Source organism: Neltuma alba, unplaced genomic scaffold (genome assembly GCF_004799145.2).
Source record: "Neltuma alba isolate B1F8T4 unplaced genomic scaffold, ASM479914v2 tig00011424_pilon, whole genome shotgun sequence".
In the NCBI taxonomy this organism is placed as follows: domain Eukaryota; kingdom Viridiplantae; phylum Streptophyta; class Magnoliopsida; order Fabales; family Fabaceae; genus Neltuma; species Neltuma alba.
Window position 1 is genome coordinate 222,097 of NW_021636108.1, and position 21,227 is coordinate 243,323.

The window sequence follows — 21,227 nt, forward strand, 5'->3', positions numbered from 1 at the left end:
GGGCAAGGTAAGCGTGTGTTTGGTCAAGAAAGTGGAGGATTTTTAATGGAGGGGAAATGCAAGGGCGTGGTCGTGGAGGTCAGTCAACAAGTTCCTGTTTGGTTAATTGGAAGAGAGGGCGAGGGAGGAATTTTAATTTTTAATGATCTCGGCGGGTTCGCAGCCAAGGGAAAATGAGCTAATAATAAATTACTGAATTTTTTTATCCAAATTAAAATTTAAGTTTTTTTTATGTATAAATCACATACCCATTATATTCATAAAAGTTGGAACACATAAGCTATATCTAAAAAAGGTTAAGAAATACTCCTCTACTCATATTTATAAGATATTTTTAACATGTTTTATATAAGTTATGAAAAACTTTAAAATATATTAACTATCTATTAAAATATAACAATTTTTTAATTTCATTTTTATTTAATATATGCATCTTTTAAAAAAAATAATTATCTACGCTATGATAAATAAAAGATAAAATAGTATATTCATATTAAAAATTTAATAAAATGATTTATAAATAAAATAAAAAAATCTTTTTTGTGTGTGTTATAAATAAGATTAGAGGAGTAAGATATATATCACTATATCACAAAATAAAATCCCGGAACAATTAAAATTTAAGTTGGTTCATATAAAATGTAACTCTTCCAAATAATTATTCGATCCAGTCTTTCACTGTAATAATTATTTATACTTGAGAATAAAAATATTATAATGTATCTACCTCCATTTCTTATTATAAAAATTTATTTGATTTTTAATTTGATCATAAATATAATAACTCAATCTATTTTGTTTTTCATATTTATTTATTTTTTTAAAATAGTTTTTATAGTTATTATATATTTTAAAGGTTTTATCAACTGATAATTTTAATTAATATACATAATTAATAAGAAAATCCTCAAAAAAACAATACTTTTTAAAAACAAATATCTAATTTAATTAATTTTTTTAAATTAATCAGTTAGATTTTATATTAAAAATATAAAGTAATATTATAAATTATTAACTTATTAAAATTTTCTCCCTCCGTCCCATCGCCAGTCTAGAGTTTCAATTTTTTTTATATTTTTTCACGGCTGAAAAATTATTACTACTTTATCGGGCCCGACGGAGGTCACCGACGTTCCTTGTTTATCAAGCACAAGAAACGAATATAAGGGAGACAGTAACCAAGAAATAAAGAATACAGGAGAGGTACATCAGTGACCGGATTTGCACATCGAGCGATCCCTAGTCACTCTAAGGTTTCCAATGGCAACGGCCGGAGTGGAATTTAAGCAACCGGAGGCGGCACCGGAAGAGACGTGCTCGGCGAAGCCCGCCAAGCAGGGAGAGGGTCTTCGTCAATACTATCTCCAGCACATCCACGAACTTCAGCTTCAGGTCCGCCAGAAGACCCATAACCTCAACCGTCTTGAGGCTCAGCGAAATGAGTTAAATTCCCGTGGTGAGTTTCTTGCACTAACCCTAACCCTAAATTTGAAATTGTTTGCTTCTTGATTTTATGATTTCTTTTGTTTCCGGGTCAACTTTTCGATAAAATCCGGGGTCTAGATTTCTTTTAAGTGGGGAGACGGGAGGGGGCGGGCTTTATGTCAGACTTGATTCGCCATGAAATAATTTTTTTTATGATTTTGGTGGGGGAAATTCAGCTAAATCATATAAGCCTTAACTGGTCTTTCTTATAGAGGGTGATTGTTATTCATGTCACTTGTAAATTCTTGGTTTTGATGGCCTGTCTGCGCTGCTTTCTCTGTTCCCGAACTATTGGTTGATTAAGATTTTCCTAACAATGCAAAATTGGGACAGTGAGAATGCTTCGGGAAGAACTGCAGCTTCTTCAGGAGCCCGGATCATATGTCGGTGAAGTTGTCAAAGTTATGGGGAAAAACAAAGTTTTAGTAAAGGTAAGCTGATGGTGCTTTCTACGCTCTCTCTTATTTCATTAGGGGTGTGGTTTTGAAGCCCTTTTTTTTTTAATAGCGATATGTGGTTTTGAAGCTTTGGTATCTTCCTAACTGCCGTAACTTGCATTGATTTATATTTTCTTTTAACTGCATTACTCATTGCTAGAAAGATTTCTTCGACTATTTTTGCTGCTGAGTCAAGTATCTACTGCTCATTTTTATCTCTGCACATAAATAACATAGAGCATGGATTTGAAACCATCAATCACGGTAGACTTGAGAAGATTGTTGTAATAGGGTTTCCGGTGGCGGTCAATATGATATGTGCAGTCATTCAGCTGAGTTTGGGAGTAAAAGTAACAAGTTACCTACTGGCAGAGTGTGCACAACTTTAGGTGCACTTCAATTATTAGAATAGGATGCGAAGGACAAATCTGCATTCACATATGATGTTTTCATCAATCAGTTTATTTTTCCAAAATAACATGTCCGATAACCTATTTCATGATAGTTATCAGTACTGTCCTTGGAAATATGATTAACCATCTTATGTATTATGGAACAAGGAATGTTCATTATGGATTAGGTGTGACATCTGTACTCTTTAATTGTTGCAACATGATTGGCACCACCAAAAAAATTGTTGCCGCATAGGTGTTCCGGCTGATTGATGGCTTCTTTGGTCAATTATGCAAAGAGAACAGCAAAAAAAGTGATGTCTAGGAGCACGCTTCATTTGTTGTGTTTCTCCAATATCGGCAGTTGTAAATTAATCATTTTATCCTACGAAATTTATGTTCGTTTATGCATGAGATTGCCACTATAGAATAAAAATAAAGCAGAAGCACTAATTCTTCCAATTTTCTTCAGGTTCACCCAGAAGGAAAATATGTTGTTGATATTGATAAAAGTATTGACATTACAAAGATTACTCCATCAACCAGGGTGGCCCTCCGCAATGACAGTTATGTTCTTCACTTGATCTTGCCTAGCAAAGTTGACCCGTTGGTCAACCTGATGAAAGTTGAAAAAGTCCCTGATTCTACCTATGACATGATCGGTGGACTGGACCAGCAAATCAAAGAGATAAAAGAGGTGCGGTCTCTTAGCCCTCACTTTCAGCACCCAAAGATTATTACATCTTTTTGGTTTGATGTTTGATATCTTTTTATCCTTTTATACGTTTATGTGGCACCACTTCTCTCTGTATCACTTTCTGAACCTGTAGTTGAATGTGTATGCATATATAATGGCATCATTTATTCTGCAAACCAGTTTAACTGTTTCTTAATTTCCTGTTTGGAAATTATTTTCACAGGTCATTGAGCTGCCGATCAAACATCCCGAACTGTTTGAAAGTCTTGGAATAGCTCAACCAAAGGTAGCACGTTGTGCTAAAGTTATTAAGAAATTTCATACCCTCTGTTTATCCAAGAATAGTTGCTTGAGCTTGGTTCTTCTCTCATTCATGCTTGCACCCTCTTTGGGTTGCTTATTTACTGACTCTCCTTTGCATGCGACAGGGTGTCCTACTGTATGGACCTCCTGGCACAGGAAAGACGTTGTTGGCTAGGGCTGTGGCTCATCATACTGATTGCACATTCATCAGGGTTTCTGGTTCTGAGTTGGTTCAGAAATACATTGGGGAAGGTTCCAGAATGGTCAGAGAACTTTTTGTTATGGCCAGGTTTGTCTCTACTGAGAATTCTTACCTTTCTTTCATCTGTCATCCTACCACCATAGAGAACAAATAAAGAATGCGGTCTGCTTGGCTTCTTGATATGTGGGTTGAAGACAATTCTAAGGCTGAATGTTTTGTATGAATGGAATGTGGTGTGAATATCGCAAAGTGTTGTGTGATTCATTTATTTTTTGTCATCATTGGACTGGCTTGGCTGTTGACATATGTCTTATGCGAGAACGATGTTCTTTTTGTAGGGAGCATGCTCCATCTATTATCTTCATGGATGAAATTGATAGCATTGGATCTGCTCGAATGGAATCTGGAAGTGGTAATGGTGATAGTGAGGTGCAGCGCACTATGCTGGAGCTTCTCAACCAGCTAGATGGATTTGAAGCTTCAAATAAGATCAAGGTATTGCGTGATGCTTCAGAATGGTGCTATAATATTATAACTACCAATTAGTAAAGGTGATTAGTGTTGTTTCTGTGCAGAATATATGAGGCTTCTGTAATGTATAGGACATATCTAATCATTTTACCCAGCTTATTCATTTAATTGAATAGTTTCTGGCCAAGTTCTGAAGAGATCTCTAACTTACAGGTTTTGATGGCAACAAATCGTATTGATATCCTGGATCAAGCACTCCTTAGACCTGGACGGATAGACAGGAAGATTGAATTTCCAAACCCTAATGAGGAGGTATGCATTGATGCCTTCATGATATCATTTTCATGTTTATGTTTTGAGGAAAGGGTGAATACACTGCATTTCATAAATACTCCTCTTTTTTAACATGGTCTTGTTTTGAATTCCTGGTAGTCTCGGTTGGATATATTGAAAATCCACTCTAGAAGGATGAATTTGATGCGTGGGATTGACCTGAAGAAAATTGCTGAGAAGATGAATGGTGCTTCTGGTGCAGAGCTCAAGGTATTTTTTCCCCTCTTTATTTGCATTTCATCTTTTGAATTTTGAAGTTCTCCAGTCGGTGGTCTTAATAACGGTCCCTGTTTGAGCAGTGGATGGTAGTTGCCGAAAACTTAGTGTTTTCAATGATTACTCTATCTGTTAGCCTAAATAAAGCCTGAATTTTGAACAGAATAGTGAGAGATTGAGTTAAATTTGAGTGGTCGTTATAAGTTGGGATTGGAATAAGCCTTGGAAAGAAATGCGAGTTTGAACTTTTTAACATATACACCATCAATATTTTTGGGATGGATTGATTAAATGGGGGCTACTAATTTTATAATATTAAAGTGAGTTTTCAAACTGTGAGTTGTATTTCACTAGTGTTACTTCTGAATTTTGGGTGACAGAGAAAAGCTCAACGAAACACTAACAGAGATGGACAATTGTAGTTCAACAGTTGTAAAATAGAAGTGTTAGTTTGTCTTGAGGATAGTTAGGTGATGATAGAACTGGTCGAGACTTGGAATATTGTGACATGTAGTGCATAACAAGAGTGTTTAAACAATGGAGATTTCGTTAAGCAATTCAATCATAACGTTTGGCTTGTCCAACGAATGATGCAGATAGAATGACTGTAGAAGGATCCACCAAAAACAAAAAATATATCAAAACCTCTAGCGTTAAAAGGCAACTCTGATGTGTTGTCTATGACAAATCAATGCTTTTCTTTCAAGTTGTGTCCCGTTGGAACTGATATTGAATTTTCTTGTGGATTTAAAGGCGGTGTGCACAGAAGCTGGAATGTTTGCTTTGAGGGAGAGGAGGGTCCACGTAACGCAGGAAGATTTTGAGATGGCTGTAGCCAAGGTCATGAAAAAGGAAACCGAGAAAAATATGTCGTTGCGGAAGTTGTGGAAGTGATTTGTATTTCAATGTATCCGTTATGCGTTCTCTGGCTAGATGAACAGAAAGACATACACCTGAGGCCTGCTTCCAGTTTACATACTTCGCCGTTTTTTCACAGTGCTTGTATTGCTCACAAAACTTGTGTACTGAATTATGATTTATCTTTTTCAAAGCTTTTCAGCACTATGGGTCCCTTCTTTGGCTGAGAATTCAACCTATGGTTTTCGACTAGGATGCAGATAGTAAGTTTGGAGGTGCTGAGCATTATGCTCAAAAGGGTAATTTACATGTAAATTTCGCCAGCACACACATGGCCAGAGTGACCAAACAAATTAATACATAAGTTAGAATCATGAGATATATAGTCGGCAGGGATTGCAGGGATTGCGAACAGCAAAGGCTGGTGGGGATGCTCATATTTTGCATTTTGCTTTATGACTCCCCAATCACGGGGCAGTTATGCTTGTCCAGGGGGCATTTAATCCATGAAGCCGACAAAGTCAAAGGGGCTGGTGGGAGGTTATGCCTCTTTAATTAATTTCCTTGGACTTTTGAGTTTTTGGCCAGCACCTCTCTGCACGTTGGATAGTTGAATATTTCTCATTTCTCAAAATTTTCAAATTTTATATTTCGAGTTTAATTTCATTTTTTTGATCGTATACTATATCTTCTTGTGTTAGCTTGCGCTTTTTAATGCAAGTCTTTCTACAATATCTTAAGAAATGCGATTTTGCAAGTTCGATACATGATCTTTGTATTCATGGATTTATATGTTTTACGGTGAGAATTTATTTGTGGTGATTTTTTAATTTAAATAATGAAAGAAGCAAAGTGGAAAACATCAGTTGTTTTTCTTTTTGACCAAAATGTGTCCTTGTTCTTCGGTTCAGAAGGGTACATGCTTTCTTAAATAGGAAGCCGACCTATAAAAAAAATTTGAATTCAAATACTAATACTACGATCCAAAGAATAAAAATTTAATTTTTAAACAGCCATTTAAAGTGAATATGGTGTTACTGCCATTCTTTTGTAATTGTGTAAATGAAGTTGAATCTAATGTTGAGCCCTAAAATCATCTGATGTGATTTTCTACATACTTTGCGCTTATTCGAAATTATTAAACTATTTGTGTTGAGATATATCAAATTATAAGAGTGGAATGAGGTTCATTAAAATATGAGTAGAGGTTAAAGATTTAAACTCTCGTATCGAAAAAATAAAAAGATATGTTTGATTAATTATGGACCTTAGTTGATGATATTTATGTTTGTTAAATTATTTTCACAGATGAAATTAAAGAAGTAATCATTCTCCATCTCTTTTCATTCCCTTGGTCCTTCGATTTAAGATATTACTGTACGGCTCAAGCGCGTGGACCCGAGTCAAATTTGATAACGAAGACAAAAATTTATTAAAATATCATGATAAAATGACCAATGGATTGGGTCTAGCGGAACATGTTAGTTCCTCACAACACGGCAAATCAAGATTCGAATTTTACTGGAGAAGTGTCCACATTAAAACTTGATAGTCCCTCAAATAGAATTACTTTTAATAAGAGGGCATCCATACTTTAGAAGGAAAAAAATCAAGGTAAAATGCTCACCCAATCACAAATAAAATAAAATAAAATGCCTTTAAATCTTCAGTTTTAACCCGCGTGAATGCAGAAAATCCTTTTGGATGAGCAATTAAGAAAGTGCTGTCCTTTTTTCTTCTTTTTTTCGCTTTTTTAGGTCAAAAGTTGCTTTTTTCCCCCCTCATATTGTATTGCCTTCTCCCATTTCCTTCCTATCATTGCGTCTCCAACAATGTGCAGACGTCATACACAATTGCTCCTCTGCTTATTCATCACCTTCTTCATCAATCTTCCCTTCCCTTCCTTTGCTGATGTTGGAACTGCCGCTCAATATTCTCCTCCATATTTACGTATGTTCATTTCAAACTTCTCTAACCATTCTCTGAATTGATTTACTGTATTTATATTTGATGATATTAAGATTATCTAATCAAGTTACTTCTATATATGATATATAGCGACGGGATGCTACGGCGGCGAGGCCTTACAGTTCCCTTCGAGCAACCTGTTTGCGGCGGCCGGAGATGGAATATGGGACAACGGGGCAGCGTGTGGGAGGCAGTACTTGGTAAGATGCATAAGTGCAGAGCAACCCAGGACTTGTATTCCGCAGCAGATCATTCAGATCAAGATCGTTGATTATGCGGTTTCCACCGTGTCGACTCCGTCGGCCACCGGAACCACCATGGTTCTCTCTCAGAAAGCTTTCCAGACCATTGCTAATTCATCTGCTGGTCTCATTAATATAGAGTTTCAACAGTGAGTTCATTATCTTCTTACTCTTCGTTCATCTCGCTTCTTTTTTTTGCAGCGTGTGATTGTCTCTCACTCCTCTGAGCCAGCTTGCTGTCACTATTCATTCGTATAACGACAAGTGAAAAATGAAACAACTGAAGTTTTGTAAGAATTATCAATTCTAAAACTTCAAGATGAAAATCATGGGAGACCTGGGTATCTCATTTTTATTCGTTTTAAATCGTTTTTAACTCGATCTGACTACATGAGTGTATCTTTTTGTACAGGGTCTGATATAATTAAGAGCTGTTGATGATTCAATTTGCTGTGATTGTCTGGGAAGGTGAATTGATGAAGCTAGAGGGAGATGATGATGAGAAGAAAGGTCTTTGTGGTAGAGGTCAAGGGTACTGTTGAGTGTTTTGGAATGGGATTGGTGATTATTTCAAGTTCACATGTGGGTTTAAGGAATTAAGTTCCTTTTTTCTTTTCTTTTTTTGTAACTTTCTTGGAGGGTCCTCATGTTTCTGCGTTCCTGTTTTAAATTTTTGAGCTTGGAATTCCACAGCCAGTCAACCTTAAAAAGTGCTTACAATCAATCAAATTCTTGCAAGTTGTGAGGAAGTTTCCTATGTGCTTTCTGGTTTTGAATGCTTCTTTGATGCACAAGGCTAACAACCAATATTATGTTAGAAATAATATTCAATTTATAAAGAGAATGACCTATGTAACTTTTTTAAACTTTCACTTGGAAATACACTATTTGTTTTTCTTGTCTTTTCTCCGGAAGAAACCCTTTACAGATTGTGTTAAATTTAGAGGCCTTTTGTAAGCAAATAATAGATGAGTCGTTTATGGATTATTTTCTTTCATCCATTTAATTCAAGTTCTCTTGAAATATTTACAGCCTTCTAATTCTTCTATCTATCATACACTGGTGATACGCTAATGTTTCTGGAACTCCTTATATCATGTTGCATTCATGCTCAGCCAAGAAAAAGAAAACTATAAAATGAGGCAGAATGCTTCCATTAATTACAAAGAATCATATGCCTTATTGCAAAAAATCAGGCGAGCGGGAACTGGGTTTATGAGAACTGACAAACAAAAGATGATCACCATCTCTAATCACATCTAGATCATCAATTTCAGCTCCATCCCTGCTCAGAATCCTAGCGGGAGTGATACCAAATTTATTGGCTCCAATCTCAAGTAGCTCCTTGAAGCTTCCTGGTAGGAGCACAACTTTTCCTGCAATTTCAACCTTTTCAGGGCAACTGATTGTTACTCTTGCATGGTGACTTCCATGGTTCCTCCCAGTTCTTGTAACTCTTCCAACAGACCTCTCAGGAGTCGAAGAGGCAGGAGTTGGAGCCTTAGGCTCCACAATAGACTGAAACATAACCTTAATTTCCTCATGTCCCTGTTGATCTGCTAGGGCTCTTGGCTTCCAACCATGCCTGTCTGGTTTGTCAACGTCAGCCCCTTGATCCAAAAGGAACTTGACTATCTCAACATTGCCTTCACAGACAGCAATATGTAATGCTGTGGTCCCATCATAATTCCTAGAAAGTGATACATCCCCTCGATGTTTCACTATATCCTTGAGCAAGTTCAGGTTGCCCTGTTCAGCGGCAATGCATGCAAATTGACCCATATCTCCACATTCTAAGTTAGCGCCATTTTTTACCAACAGCTTGCTCACGGATTCGTGTCCACCCACTATTGCCTCCCATAATGGGACACTACCATCATAATCTGCATATGAATTAAGCCTAACTTATAAGTTGAGTAGTAGTTACGTCTGTTTATACTCCAGACGGTGTTCATGTTGGTAAAGTATGGATCTAGAAAAGGAAAGGAAGAAAAGCCGAGCGACATGACAAGTTACCTCTAATGTTTGGATATGCCCCATGATCTAAAAGAAGCCTGACATGGTCCAAGCTCCCTTTGGATGCTGCTATGTGCTGAAAATGCAGGTATGGATTAACAAGGTTAGTGAATCTAACCAAATGAAGAGAGCGGAAAATATGGAATGTTTCACTTTTTCATACCAAAGCAGTCCTTCCTTTGTTGTCGGATTCATTTGGATCCAAGCCCCGATTCAACAATTGATGCAACAACCAGTCATCTCCTCTTAATGCGGCGAAGGACAGACTAAGCGGTAGATTCACCCTACCACTGGCCAGCAAGTTCTCTGTTGTCACTAGGATTCCATCCATAAATGGGTCCTTAAGTTCTTTCAAATGCTGCCACAAACGCGCGCGCCCGTGCGCACCATAGTAAGCCCAGTATTTCAACGATTAAAGAAAGACCTGAGGGTATAACGTTAGGCAGACCTGAAGGAGATTATTCATGATTACGTTCCCATCTCCCACGTTGGCCTGAATAGCATTTAAAAATGTGGTACGGTTCAACCTCAGTAGCTGGCTCAGTCGCTTGGTTCGAACGGTAAAGGGTTGTAGTCTATAGCAAAGCACTCCGATCTCGCCGAAAACATCACCAGCTCTAGCCTCGCCTACGGCCTGCATCAGTTATCATCATTGAGGTTCATCACACAAGTAACACAGCTTCAAGCAATTATATATCGATATTTTGGACTCTTTCAAGTAACCAGACTTGCCTCTTCGACTCCATTTTTGAAAACTAGCAAGTCCTGTTGATGGAAACGTTAGAAACCACATCTTGTAAGATAGCTCTCGAGGAAGGCATTGTCAGAGATAAGTTAGATAAATACCGCAGCACCAGTGACTATGATATAAAGATCAGTTGGTTCTTCGTTCTGCAAGATAACATCTTCTTTCGGGGGGAAATACTCTGCTTTCATCTCTGTTACCTATTGAAGTTACATAAACAAAGCAATACCCATTTAATGCAAAATGAAGAAAAAGTTTTCTCAGAAGAGAGAGAATTCGAAATTTTCCTGACTGAGATAGGATATTGCAATTACCAGTTGAAAAAGCAAGTTCTTTGAAACTCCAGAAAACAAGTAGACATCATCTACCACAGAGTAGAAAAGATTACGTGAGATGCTTGATCTGATAGCTTTAGGAAGAGTATCGAGGCTCTCGTGATGCTGCAATCCCTCTGAGTCTGTTCTGAACCTCAAACACATGTGTTCAAGCATCTGGTCTTTCAGACGAGAAGGCAAATGGTTCCGTTCCGCAAAATTTGAGGCAGCCTGTATGGTATCCCTCTGAAAATTATATACCAAACCTTAAAACTTTACGAACTTCCAAGTGAATTCCTAAGAACAGACTTAGAAATAGACAAGTTTCTCTCGAGTAAATCAATTTAACTACAGCTACATTCCCAATAATATAAATTGCTTACAAATCTACTGGTTCGACTTGTGCCGTTGACAATTAAGTTGGTCATATTACCAATCAAATAGGACGTTAAACCCAGATTGAACAACATGTAACAGATGTCAAAGACCATCTCTGACGTATTTACTGGATGCAAATCGCCATAGCCAACAGTGGCTAAAGTAGTGATAGACCAGTACATAGAATACACATATTTTGTATAATAGCTCTCTTGATGGAAGTCTTCCAATGATAGCCCGATCCAAGTCTGTTTGGGATCAGAATGTGCGGCAATATAATAAAAGAAGCATCCGGCTAAGTGTACAACAAAGAGGGTCACCTGCATATATACATTAACAACCCGAATTACTAACGATAGAACTTGCATTTGATATTAATATAATGACAAATCCAAGGTTAGAAACGTACACAAATAAGCTTAGCACACCGAACCCAGAAATAGTTATAGTGTATGTCCTTCTCCAGTCTGCTTACCAGAACCGCAGTAAGTTACAACTAGCAATGAGTGATAAAAAAATTGGTCGAATCTAATCAAAATGAATTTAGTCTGAAACTAATTTTATTTTCGGAAGAAAAGTAAAATTTGAACAGTTAATATTCTTCTAATCGCTTAGTCATTTTGAATCTACGCTTTCATGTAAATTAATATATCTTTTGCTTGTGTAATGAGTGTGGCTTTGCATTATGACGAACACATTGCATACGCACCTAGCAAACAGGGCACCAACTCTTCGGATTCGCCAAAGACGAAGCATGTTGAAAGGTCCATAGGATTGAAACGGTGAGATGGGAATTTGGCGGGCGAGCTCCGAAGGGATAATGGAGATGACATCGAAGACGAACCAAGTCTTGAGATATCTCGCGGCAATGGCTTTTCGATCTTCAACCAAAAGGTAAGTGAGTTTGTCAATGTAAGCGACGAAGAATGTGAGAATTATATCCACAGCGAAGAGTCCATTCGTAACATTGTCCGTGATCGAGAGGAACCCTACTGGCTTTTCCAGGAAGCCGAACTCAAATGGCGATACCCATGCAGTGTACCCGACCAGAATGATCAGAAAGTTCTCCCACAACCTATACATATACGTCCATTTTATTTATACCCATGTTCATTTTTTTTTGGCCAAAAAAGTTATTTTATTAATATCAAAAAAATTTCACATAATCTTGATCCGTACACATAAAAGATAGAGAAAAAAGAAAAAGAAAAAGAAAGACCACAGGAAATCGTACTCGGAGAATAACATGAAACGCATTGATTCTTCTAAAAACAGAGCTAGTGTCAAAACAAAAGGAAGAAGAAAAGATATCCCCGTTTATAATCTTGGGATTAAAGAATTTTTTCTTCCCCCCAAATAACTTTCCATGAAAAGAATGTTAAATTTTTATGAATCATTTTGAGAGAGAAGCTTTTTTACCTTGCATGCGAAACAATAAATGAATGACAACAAAAGAAATGAAAGTTACTGTATATACGTATATATATCTGCAAAGGAATGGGACGGACGTACGTGAAACCCAGAAGTAATTAATTAGAAGAATGATGAATTAATTATTGATGGTTTGATTATCAGAACCTGTAACGACGATCATAAGGTGAGATAATGCAGGTTTTGAGGCTAATTCTGGGGGCATGGCTGGCTCCAAGTGAAGGCAATAAACCAGTAGAGAGGCTGAAATGGTTGGCCTCTCTTGACAGTTCTATCTCATCGTGCTGGCTCGACATTAACAATTACTTTAAAACCCTAATAATCTCTCCCTCTGGATTCTCTCCCCTGCATATCTTTCCTTCTTCTCTCATCAGAATCAAAAACCAGCATGATATATGATTCAAACACAACCTACCCACTATATTTATATCTTTTTCTCTCAAACATCCTCCACCTATACTATATATATCATCATCTGCGACTTTTATTGTGTGCTTCTGCTCTAATTGATTATATATAAGCTACCACCTATAAATATATATATCGCACTAATCACTGAGATTAATTCTAATTCTTGCCATTAATTAACTCTCTTGTGTGTTAAACTTCTTACTCCATATATATTCCTTACTTAATTTTTCTTGTTTGGAGTTTCAAGAGTGACTTTCATTATGATCTTTGATTATTTGCTATATATAGAATGCACCCTTACTTTCCCTACGTATTTTTAACTTATTTAAAAATAGAACAAACTATTCTTATTAATTACCTCTCTGATATGGACTTAATACGAGGCCGTGGGCTTCTCAGGATGAATTCAGGAAGACCAACTAGAAAAATGGCAGCAAAGCATTGGGGTTGGGTTTAGTGACCCGTCACTCTGAGGTGAATTAATATTCAAATTCTTATTAGGAACTAGTCCCTAATAATACTACTCCGTTCTATTTATAAGAGCTAGTTGATTAATTTGAGGATATTAAAAAAAATTAAGTTAATTATTTGTAATAAATAGATATTGTCTTTCTTAAAATATTCTTACTAATCAAGTGTATTAACTAAAACTATTATTGTTAGAAGGACTATCCTAAAAAAAATGCATAAATATGAGAGACAAAGTGGATCGGAGTCTTATATTTAGGATCAAAACAAAAATCAAACAATGTCTTATATTAAGGATCAGAGATAGTATCTCGAATAGGATTATTTCTAATAGGAGGATACATATGTCTAGAAAAAAGGAGGAAAGAAAATGGCAGCAAGCAAATGTTGACTTTTCAAGGTGCATAACAAATCAAAGAATGGCGAACAAGACGTGAAAGAATTCTTGGGCATCAATCAAATACTTCACTATTTTCTTTCTTCCCCCTTCTCCCGCTCTGCTCTCTCCCTCCTGTCCGTCTCATGAGGGCAAATGGCAAAGGCACGATATTTCTAAGTTAAAAAATGACCGTCCTATACTAAATTGGCATGTATCAAATTGGAGTCATTATGTGGGGAGGCCTCTTCGAAAGTGGGAGATCGTTTCAGAAACAAAACAAGGGATGAGAAGTGACAAAATTCGCCAACTTGCGTCCCCATGTGCCATCTCTTTCGGTATTTCCTTGTCCTTCTTATGCCCTTTTTTTTTGTTACAAAATTTTAATCAAGAATTGAGACTCAACTCAAGAAGGATAGACCGCTTGAATGGCTCCTCCTAGATGATATCAACATTGAGTAGGGTAAACCCATATTATATCATCAGATATCAATCTAGACACTCCTATTCTAAAATACCTCCCCAAACACTGTAACTGGAAATCGAACACCTTCCTTTTCTAGTGAGAATGCGTATTCCTACCACTAAATTCTTTCTTACGCTTTTTACTTTTCAAATTTGCCATCTAGCTCTCCCCTTAACAAAACGACAAACCCATATGTCGTTGCTTCCCCACTGCCACGAACATCACGTGCTTGTCTTATGTGCCTTGTCGGCCCATTCAGGCCCAAACCAATTGACCACGAGCAATGTACATGTACCTGTCCGATCAAATCTTGGGCACACGGTCCATACTATTCCTACGCAACTTCCGAGTATCTCCCTGCCTTCGGTTAATTATTAATATTATCTAATTCTCTAATTATAATTACGTTGGCCAAAAACAAAAAAATTTATGATTACACGCAATATGGATAACATTGAAGACTTGCTTCTTGCACAATGCTAACAAAAATATAATCTAAATATGATGGAGTGGCTAAAGCTAACAGAAGTTGGCCCAAGATTTAGAAGTAACTAACAGACGGTGGCCAAAGATTTAGAAGCAACTGAAATTCTGAAACTGATCAAATACTCCTCCGGTCCTTATTATAAGATCCAATTTGACTTTTTATTTGGTCCTAATTATAAGACCCAATCCATTTTCTCTCCAAGATAATCCTTCTAATAATGATAGTTTTAACCAATATACTTAATTAGCAAAGATATTTTAGAAATAACAACACTTATTTATTATAAATAACCAACTTAATTTACTTCCTTAATCTCCTCAAATAAATCAATTGGATCTTATAAGTAGGACCGGAGGAATATTAAATAATAAATGGATCATGGACACGCATTACGTCATTGACGCGGAAGGCTATTTTCGTAAATAGCTCCATGCCCCCCCCTCCCCGCAACGGACAGGAGAAATGGGCCACCGAAATAGCCGGTGAAAAAGTCATTAAAAAACCGTGAAGAGGCCCACCGATCCCTCTCTCTCACCTCGCCACGCGTCTGTTCTTATCCTTTTCCTACCCCAACATGCTATAAATACATGCCTACGATGATAGGGCTTGGCCGGTAGAAACCTACCTTTACTGATTTTATCTGAAAATTTAGAAAGTTCCAGTTCTCACCCTCTCTCTCTCAAGATGGCCTCTACTTTCACCCCCGTCTACCCTGCCGTTATCCAAGCTTCTGCCAACTCCGGCCACCGTAGGCCCGACCAAGATCGCCGGAAAGGTTCGTCATCCAACTGGTGGACTCCGATCTTCGGCTGGTCTTCTGAACCCGACTACATTGATTCCAACAACAACAAAACCGCAGATCTCCCGGAGAAACCCGAGTCCGTCACCGTGTCGAAATCGAAAGCTGGAAAACCACGATTCGCCGGTTGCTTGACGGAGGATAAGGCAAGGCGGCTCCGGTTGATGACCATGGAGACGGAGACTTTTCACGACACCATGTATCACTCCGCTATCGCTTCTCGACTCGCCTCCGACTTCAAGACTCGCTCGGATCCGTAAATTCCCCGCCTCCGGACTTCTAACGTTGCATATAATAATCAATCCTTCCTTTTTTTTGTTGTTTTTCGTGTCAAATTTTAGTCGATGATGGCACTGCTGATGATGAACGATGAAGAATGTATAATACTCGGGATGATTATGTTTATAAAATCCAGTTTGTTAGTGACCTGTCTCGTTTTTGTTGTTTAACAATCCTAGCGGAATGACGATGGATCTGCTCGCAGTTGCAAATCGTTAAATTTTAGTTAATCAATATTTTACCACTCTGGTGGGTCTGACGCAGGACCAACTTGGTCGACACCAATTGGATCGGGCATTAAAAATTGAAATTTTTAAAATGATTGAAGAATCAATTCCTTTTCAGCTTTTCTAGAAGCGTGGGGTGTGGATAGTAAATCACATAGGCTGTTATGGAGCCCCACTCCTAAGTAGAAAGATTATCCTGCGCTGAAGACGCGCGCACACCAATGTTAAGGTGGGGATGCACGTCCTGAATCGGTGGGTGTGAAGGGGAATCTTGGATTGGATCCAGGAATTTAAGTCAAAGCCCGCAGATATTGGCATCTGGCCGAAGAATATGCTGATGCTCTGAGTGATAAGGATTATGTACGTTGCATCACAACCTGTGTATAAATAATTATATGATCAAGCCAAAAAAAATCTAGAAATTGTCACGTAGGGGCAAAGAGTGCTTAAGGAGTTGGATGTCGTTTTTGGCATCAACTTCAATGGATTCCATTGCCCATATCTTCTGTAAAATTAGTTGTTTTTCAATATAAGTGAATCTTATATTTAAAACTGAAGACCAGTTCTTATTCAGTTTTCACCTGATTTGATTTATTTGTATTCAAAATTTCAAACTTTATCGATTAATTCTTCTTTGTTCTAAACTGTCAAGAAACGGCAAATTTTTCCAAAAGTTAGCCGAATTTTATACGTGTCTCGCCCTGTTTTCACAATTTGAGTTAGCCTAATTTTATTTCTATCAATACTTTTTATAATTTTGTGCACTTTCTGAATCGAAGTTATTAGATCTGCAGTACTGTCAAGCTGTTGTGTGTACTGATAAGAAATTTTATCTTCGGGTGAATTATGATTTGAAAGACTCAGGGATCAAATTGTAACTTGCTTCGATCGATTTAATTTCCGGTTGATTGGGATTTGCAGAAGAAATTTGCTTCTTTTTTTTTAATCGATTGACTAAAGATTTACTTATACCTTAGTTCTTTTCGATTTACATCATTTGAGTATATTTTAACGTGAGATACATATTTATATATTACTAAAAAGTAAAACACAGTTGTTAACAAAAACTAGGGGCACGCATCGATATTAACGTTTGATACGGAGACAATAACAGCAACGGCAGAAAATGCTACTGCAAATAAATAGATGAAGACTGATTGGCAAATCATTTTGGAGGTACCTATAGCTTTTTCTTTTTTTTTTTAATTTTCAATTTGATATTTATGTTTTTTCTCTTAATCAAATATTTAATTTGGCTCTATTAATATCATTAACTCTTACATAGAGACTACAAATGCTAATATAACAAAATTACAAGAACTAATATTGCTTAAAAAAAGTAAAATTAAATAATTTAATTGAAAGAAAAAAAACACACAAGTACCAAATTAAAAATTGAGAGAACTTATAGATATTTCAAATATTTTTTTTTAATATAGATTTTTTTTTTAAAAAAATGCCAGTTGTGAATTGACAAAAGCCAGGGGCAAGCAAAATGGCGCAGCTTAAAAGTCCAAAACAAGACAAAAGAACAAGCGAGTGGAAAGATGAAGTTTTGTTTATCGACAGAAGGGAAGGCAGGGCTGTGAAAACATCATCATAACTAATTTTCCCAAACTCACTATATAGTTACACTCTAACTAATTTGAATTAAGCTGGATTAAATAGTACAGATGAAAATCCCCCATATAATCTTTGACTATTTTGGGTTAATACTACTAATTCTTATAATTTCATTGAATTTTGATTTTAATCCGTATAATTTTAAATCACAGTTCTAGTTCACATAACTTGGTAATGAGTTGGTCTGAATTGAATGAGCAAGATTGGAACTCGTTAAAAATATAATAATAAAATGATTTTTGATTTTAGTCCCCATGCTCTTAAGAGATTCCTCTACTTAATAATATTAATTTAGATTAAATCCTCGTGAAACTATATGAAAAAAAAAAAAAGACAGTTTGAAACTACAGGAACAAAACAAAAGTTCACTCAAGAACTAACAATGAAATTAATCCAATTAAATTTGCTCAAAGGGGACAGATGGGCAAACGGAATCTCGCTAGTTATATTCTTAAAATTCTGTTGCGGGATCAGAAATATGTTCTGCTGACACTAAAAATCAATCTCTTCTAGGATAGAAGAACAAAGAGCATACCCGAAAGGGTGTTTGCTAACCTCCAAATCATGGTTTCAGAAGTATTTTTCTGTAAAACGAGACAAATTTCTCCACATATTTATTTCATAAACCGTAAAAGTACTTCTGAAACTATAGTTTGGTTTCTATCCGAACACTCCCTAATTACTCTTATTATTTATTGTTGATACTTGTTGCTACAAAGAAGGTTGCCAAGAAGTCGTGCGACCTCTCAGATATTTGAAAGGCCCAAAAAATGGGTTCAAGAACTGAATTCCTTAGCTCGGCAGCGGCGACCAGTCCATCATTGTTGGATAGATTTAATGACATCAATTTCAACAATGTTTAATGTCGTACTCGTAAACGGACAATATAGTTCACACTAGCAAGTAGAAACTACACTTAAAACAGGTCCGAAGAATTGATGGATAATTTGATTGATTCGTCTTTGAGCATTTTGAATTCCGATAATAGGCTTCATAACTCCACAGTTATGCAGCCATTTATGTCAAATGATTTCTTTTCTTTTCTTTGTTTTTTCCCAGAAAAAAACACTGCAAATAAATTAAGGTTTTACATTTAGCATGAAAAACAATTTCCTAAATAATTCTTACACTCAGATCATGAGTGATAATTAGCAAAATAGTTCATTATATGGGGATCCTTCAAGGCAACTGCAAAGACGAGTTATATAATGTATTAACAAACTAAAAGTTGTCCATTTTATGTCACATCAAATGATTTAATGTGGTTCCCAAACAATACAGTAAAAGTAATAATCACCCAAAACAATGTATGAGCTCACGCCCAATCTAGACCTACAGAATTTTTGACCAAACGAGCCGCAATTTTAATCCCCTACAATTAAAAATAATCAAGAGTTGGATCTAGTGAAAAAACTGAACTAAGGTTCAAATCATCATTAGGAGACATTTAGCACCCTGCAGTGTTTTAAATAAGATTATCTTTAACAAGAGAATACCTGTATGTAGTCCAAAAAAAAAAAATTTCATATCAATCACAAATCGTATCATTATCATGCCACCCGCCTTTAAAATTTCATTAAGTTATCGGGCTGTGTAGTCACAATCGTCATAACACTACTGAAACGAGTAAGTGGGCCTTCGCTTATGGGCTTTATTACTTGAAATTTTAGGCCCATCAGCCGATTACATGTTCACCATGGAGATAGGTTGAATGTTCCTAGCTAAGGCCTTTTAACGGTTTGACCCCTTGCGTATACTTTTTACGGCCTTGAGTTTGAGCACACACTCACACACACACACATATCTGCGTGGCCATAATATATAAAAGGGTCAACGAAAAGCTAAAGCATAACGGTCAAGTATTACTGCTACTATTCAAGTCCATAACTAATCTGAACCGCTTCTCTCTCACTTTGTGCCCCCCTAGATTCTTACTCTGAGAACACTCTCCGGAAAAAACAAACTGGAAGTTGAGGGGAAGACGCGCATTCGGCTATGAGTATTGGGGGTGAGAATTCAGAGATGATTCTGATGGTGCTTGGAATGTCAAAGTATGAGACGCGTTGATTGAAACAGAGGCTTGCAAACTCATAAATTGATGGCATTGTCATGGTCAGGTGGTCAGCTCGTGAACATCACATGACTGATTGTCACTCCCTACTTCTGTAGCTCCTACACGCACACAACACAGCTGGACCAACCATCGCCCATGGCTCACTTGCACCACCCCATCGTCATCATCATCGCCAGTTTGCCCACAGCACTTGTCGCTCTCTGTGTCGCTTCTAACCCACACAGCCCATTTGTCCCCATTGATTCCCCATTTACTCTTCACAATCTCTCTGCTCACCCTCACGCCACTTCCCCACTCGGCTCTAGTAGGTACCGTTACCATGCATTAGTGGGGGCATGTGAAAGCTGGACCTGACCATTGCCAGCAAGCTTGTCTATCACTTGTAGGGGTTCCCCTCATTACTACACTGTCCATTTTTTCAGGAGCTAAAGGTCCCACCTTGGTAAAATTTTTCATGCCCCTGGTGTATTTGATGTTTTGCTTTGGGCTTTTGGCCCTGCTTAGCTGCTTATCTTATTTACTACTGTTTGTTTTTTTCCTCGTTGCTCTTTGGTTTCAAAAGTCATACCCTGTTGCTGTTCCTCAAGGGGACTGACTTTGCCCCGCGGCCCATGCTGTCTTGCTATGTATAGGCTCCTACTGTCTATGGAATCATCCATATGCTTATGTTGTGTGTCTGCTAATTTTGTTCTTAGTCTAATTATCCTCAGTTTAAAATGAATGGCTTCCAAGTCATTGGTAGACTATATAGATGTTGACATATCACTGAAGCAATTAATTTAAGTATGTAACGAAGACTGATCAGAAAATGGGGGAGATGCATAAAAGGATCTTTCATGAGCAGTCTTTTTTATGCACCTGTAGCTATGACTTGTGTTTGACTGTTTGTCTGCGTGATCATTCAATGTATTATATGTAATTTCAAGTTTTGCGGGGTAAAGAGGGGGAACCCGTGCAATCAGTGGGGGGAATTTGCGAACAAGCTCCAAATTATAGTTAAAGCGTCTCTGTGTGGTCTTTTTCTACTTATCTCGGCCATTAATCTGTCTGGTTTATATATATTTCAGTTCATTATAAAAATGGAATTCTCACACAGTAGTTGAGGGCTTATAGCAACACAGGGTCTAATATTGAGTGGGAACTTGTTATACTATCTGCACAATGATTTAAAGAACTCAAGAATTTGTTTTTGACCTCTTTATTGTCATGAGAACGGTTAATTTCTCTTAAAATGAAGAAAGTGAACGATAGTAACCCAAAGCAGCAAAGGGATGTGAAGAAGAAGAGGGATTTGGGTGAGAGGAGAATACAGTAGTAATGGAAGAGTGTGACTGATCATCACAGGGCCCATCATGTGATGTGAGGATGCATATTTATAACAGGTATGCATGGGCTGGGAAGCCCCCTCATGGTAGGGTAGGGTTAGTGATGATAGGAGAAATAAAACATATTGTAGCTTATTTTCATGTAAATTTGAAACAGGACATGTTCTTCAAAGGAAGCATGTGCTTACACATAATCGGGAAAGC

At 37.1% G+C, this 21,227-nt stretch overlaps 4 protein-coding genes across 4 annotated transcripts; 3 read left to right on the forward strand and 1 right to left on the reverse strand.

Annotated features, from left to right (window-relative positions):
• The first annotated feature begins 629 nt into the window (after positions 1–629).
• LOC114713391 (uncharacterized) lies at positions 630–15,944 on the forward strand. The gene is made up of 3 exons (XM_028898022.1): positions 630–641; positions 8,128–8,136; positions 15,381–15,944. Exon 3 carries the CDS (start codon positions 15,381–15,383, stop codon positions 15,753–15,755), a length of 375 nt encoding a protein of 124 aa, XP_028753855.1. The 5' UTR covers positions 630–641; positions 8,128–8,136; the 3' UTR covers positions 15,756–15,944.
• On the forward strand, positions 1,151–5,629 carry LOC114713389 (26S proteasome regulatory subunit 8 homolog A). The gene is made up of 9 exons (XM_028898020.1): positions 1,151–1,456; positions 1,819–1,916; positions 2,787–3,011; positions 3,235–3,297; positions 3,440–3,603; positions 3,855–4,011; positions 4,201–4,299; positions 4,420–4,530; positions 5,290–5,629. Exons 1-9 carry the CDS (start codon positions 1,261–1,263, stop codon positions 5,428–5,430), a joined length of 1,254 nt encoding a protein of 417 aa, XP_028753853.1. The 5' UTR covers positions 1,151–1,260; the 3' UTR covers positions 5,431–5,629.
• Positions 7,169–8,353, forward strand: LOC114713390 (EG45-like domain containing protein). Its single transcript, XM_028898021.1, has 3 exons — positions 7,169–7,344; positions 7,453–7,753; positions 8,017–8,353. Exons 1-3 carry the CDS (start codon positions 7,227–7,229, stop codon positions 8,021–8,023), a joined length of 426 nt encoding a protein of 141 aa, XP_028753854.1. The 5' UTR covers positions 7,169–7,226; the 3' UTR covers positions 8,024–8,353.
• LOC114713388 (potassium channel AKT1-like) lies at positions 8,716–12,784 on the reverse strand (the record flags this gene model as incomplete). The annotated part of the gene is made up of 11 exons (XM_028898019.1): positions 8,716–9,487; positions 9,621–9,696; positions 9,784–9,978; positions 10,069–10,254; positions 10,353–10,385; positions 10,467–10,565; positions 10,680–10,925; positions 11,063–11,377; positions 11,467–11,524; positions 11,767–12,132; positions 12,636–12,784. Coding segments are annotated over 11 exons (2,427 nt in total), but the record flags the coding sequence as incomplete, so codon positions are not given.
• Positions 15,945–21,227: the final 5,283 nt, after the last annotated feature.

What these genes read in the sequence shown, in the direction of transcription:
- LOC114713389 (XM_028898020.1), top strand. Translation starts at nt 1,261, where the DNA reads ATGGCAACGGCCGGAGTGGAATTTAAGCAACCGGAGGCGGCACCGGAA. An exon ending in AAATCAAAGAGATAAAAGAG is followed by an intron (nt 3,012 to 3,234) that starts GTGCGGTCTCTT and finishes TTATTTTCACAG; the next exon opens with GTCATTGAGCTGCCGATCAA. An exon ending in AAGCTTCAAATAAGATCAAG is followed by an intron (nt 4,012 to 4,200) that starts GTATTGCGTGAT and finishes TCTAACTTACAG; the next exon opens with GTTTTGATGGCAACAAATCG.
- LOC114713390 (XM_028898021.1), top strand. Translation starts at nt 7,227, where the DNA reads ATGTGCAGACGTCATACACAATTGCTCCTCTGCTTATTCATCACCTTC. An exon ending in ATATTCTCCTCCATATTTAC is followed by an intron (nt 7,345 to 7,452) that starts GTATGTTCATTT and finishes TATGATATATAG; the next exon opens with CGACGGGATGCTACGGCGGC.
- LOC114713391 (XM_028898022.1), top strand. Translation starts at nt 15,381, where the DNA reads ATGGCCTCTACTTTCACCCCCGTCTACCCTGCCGTTATCCAAGCTTCT.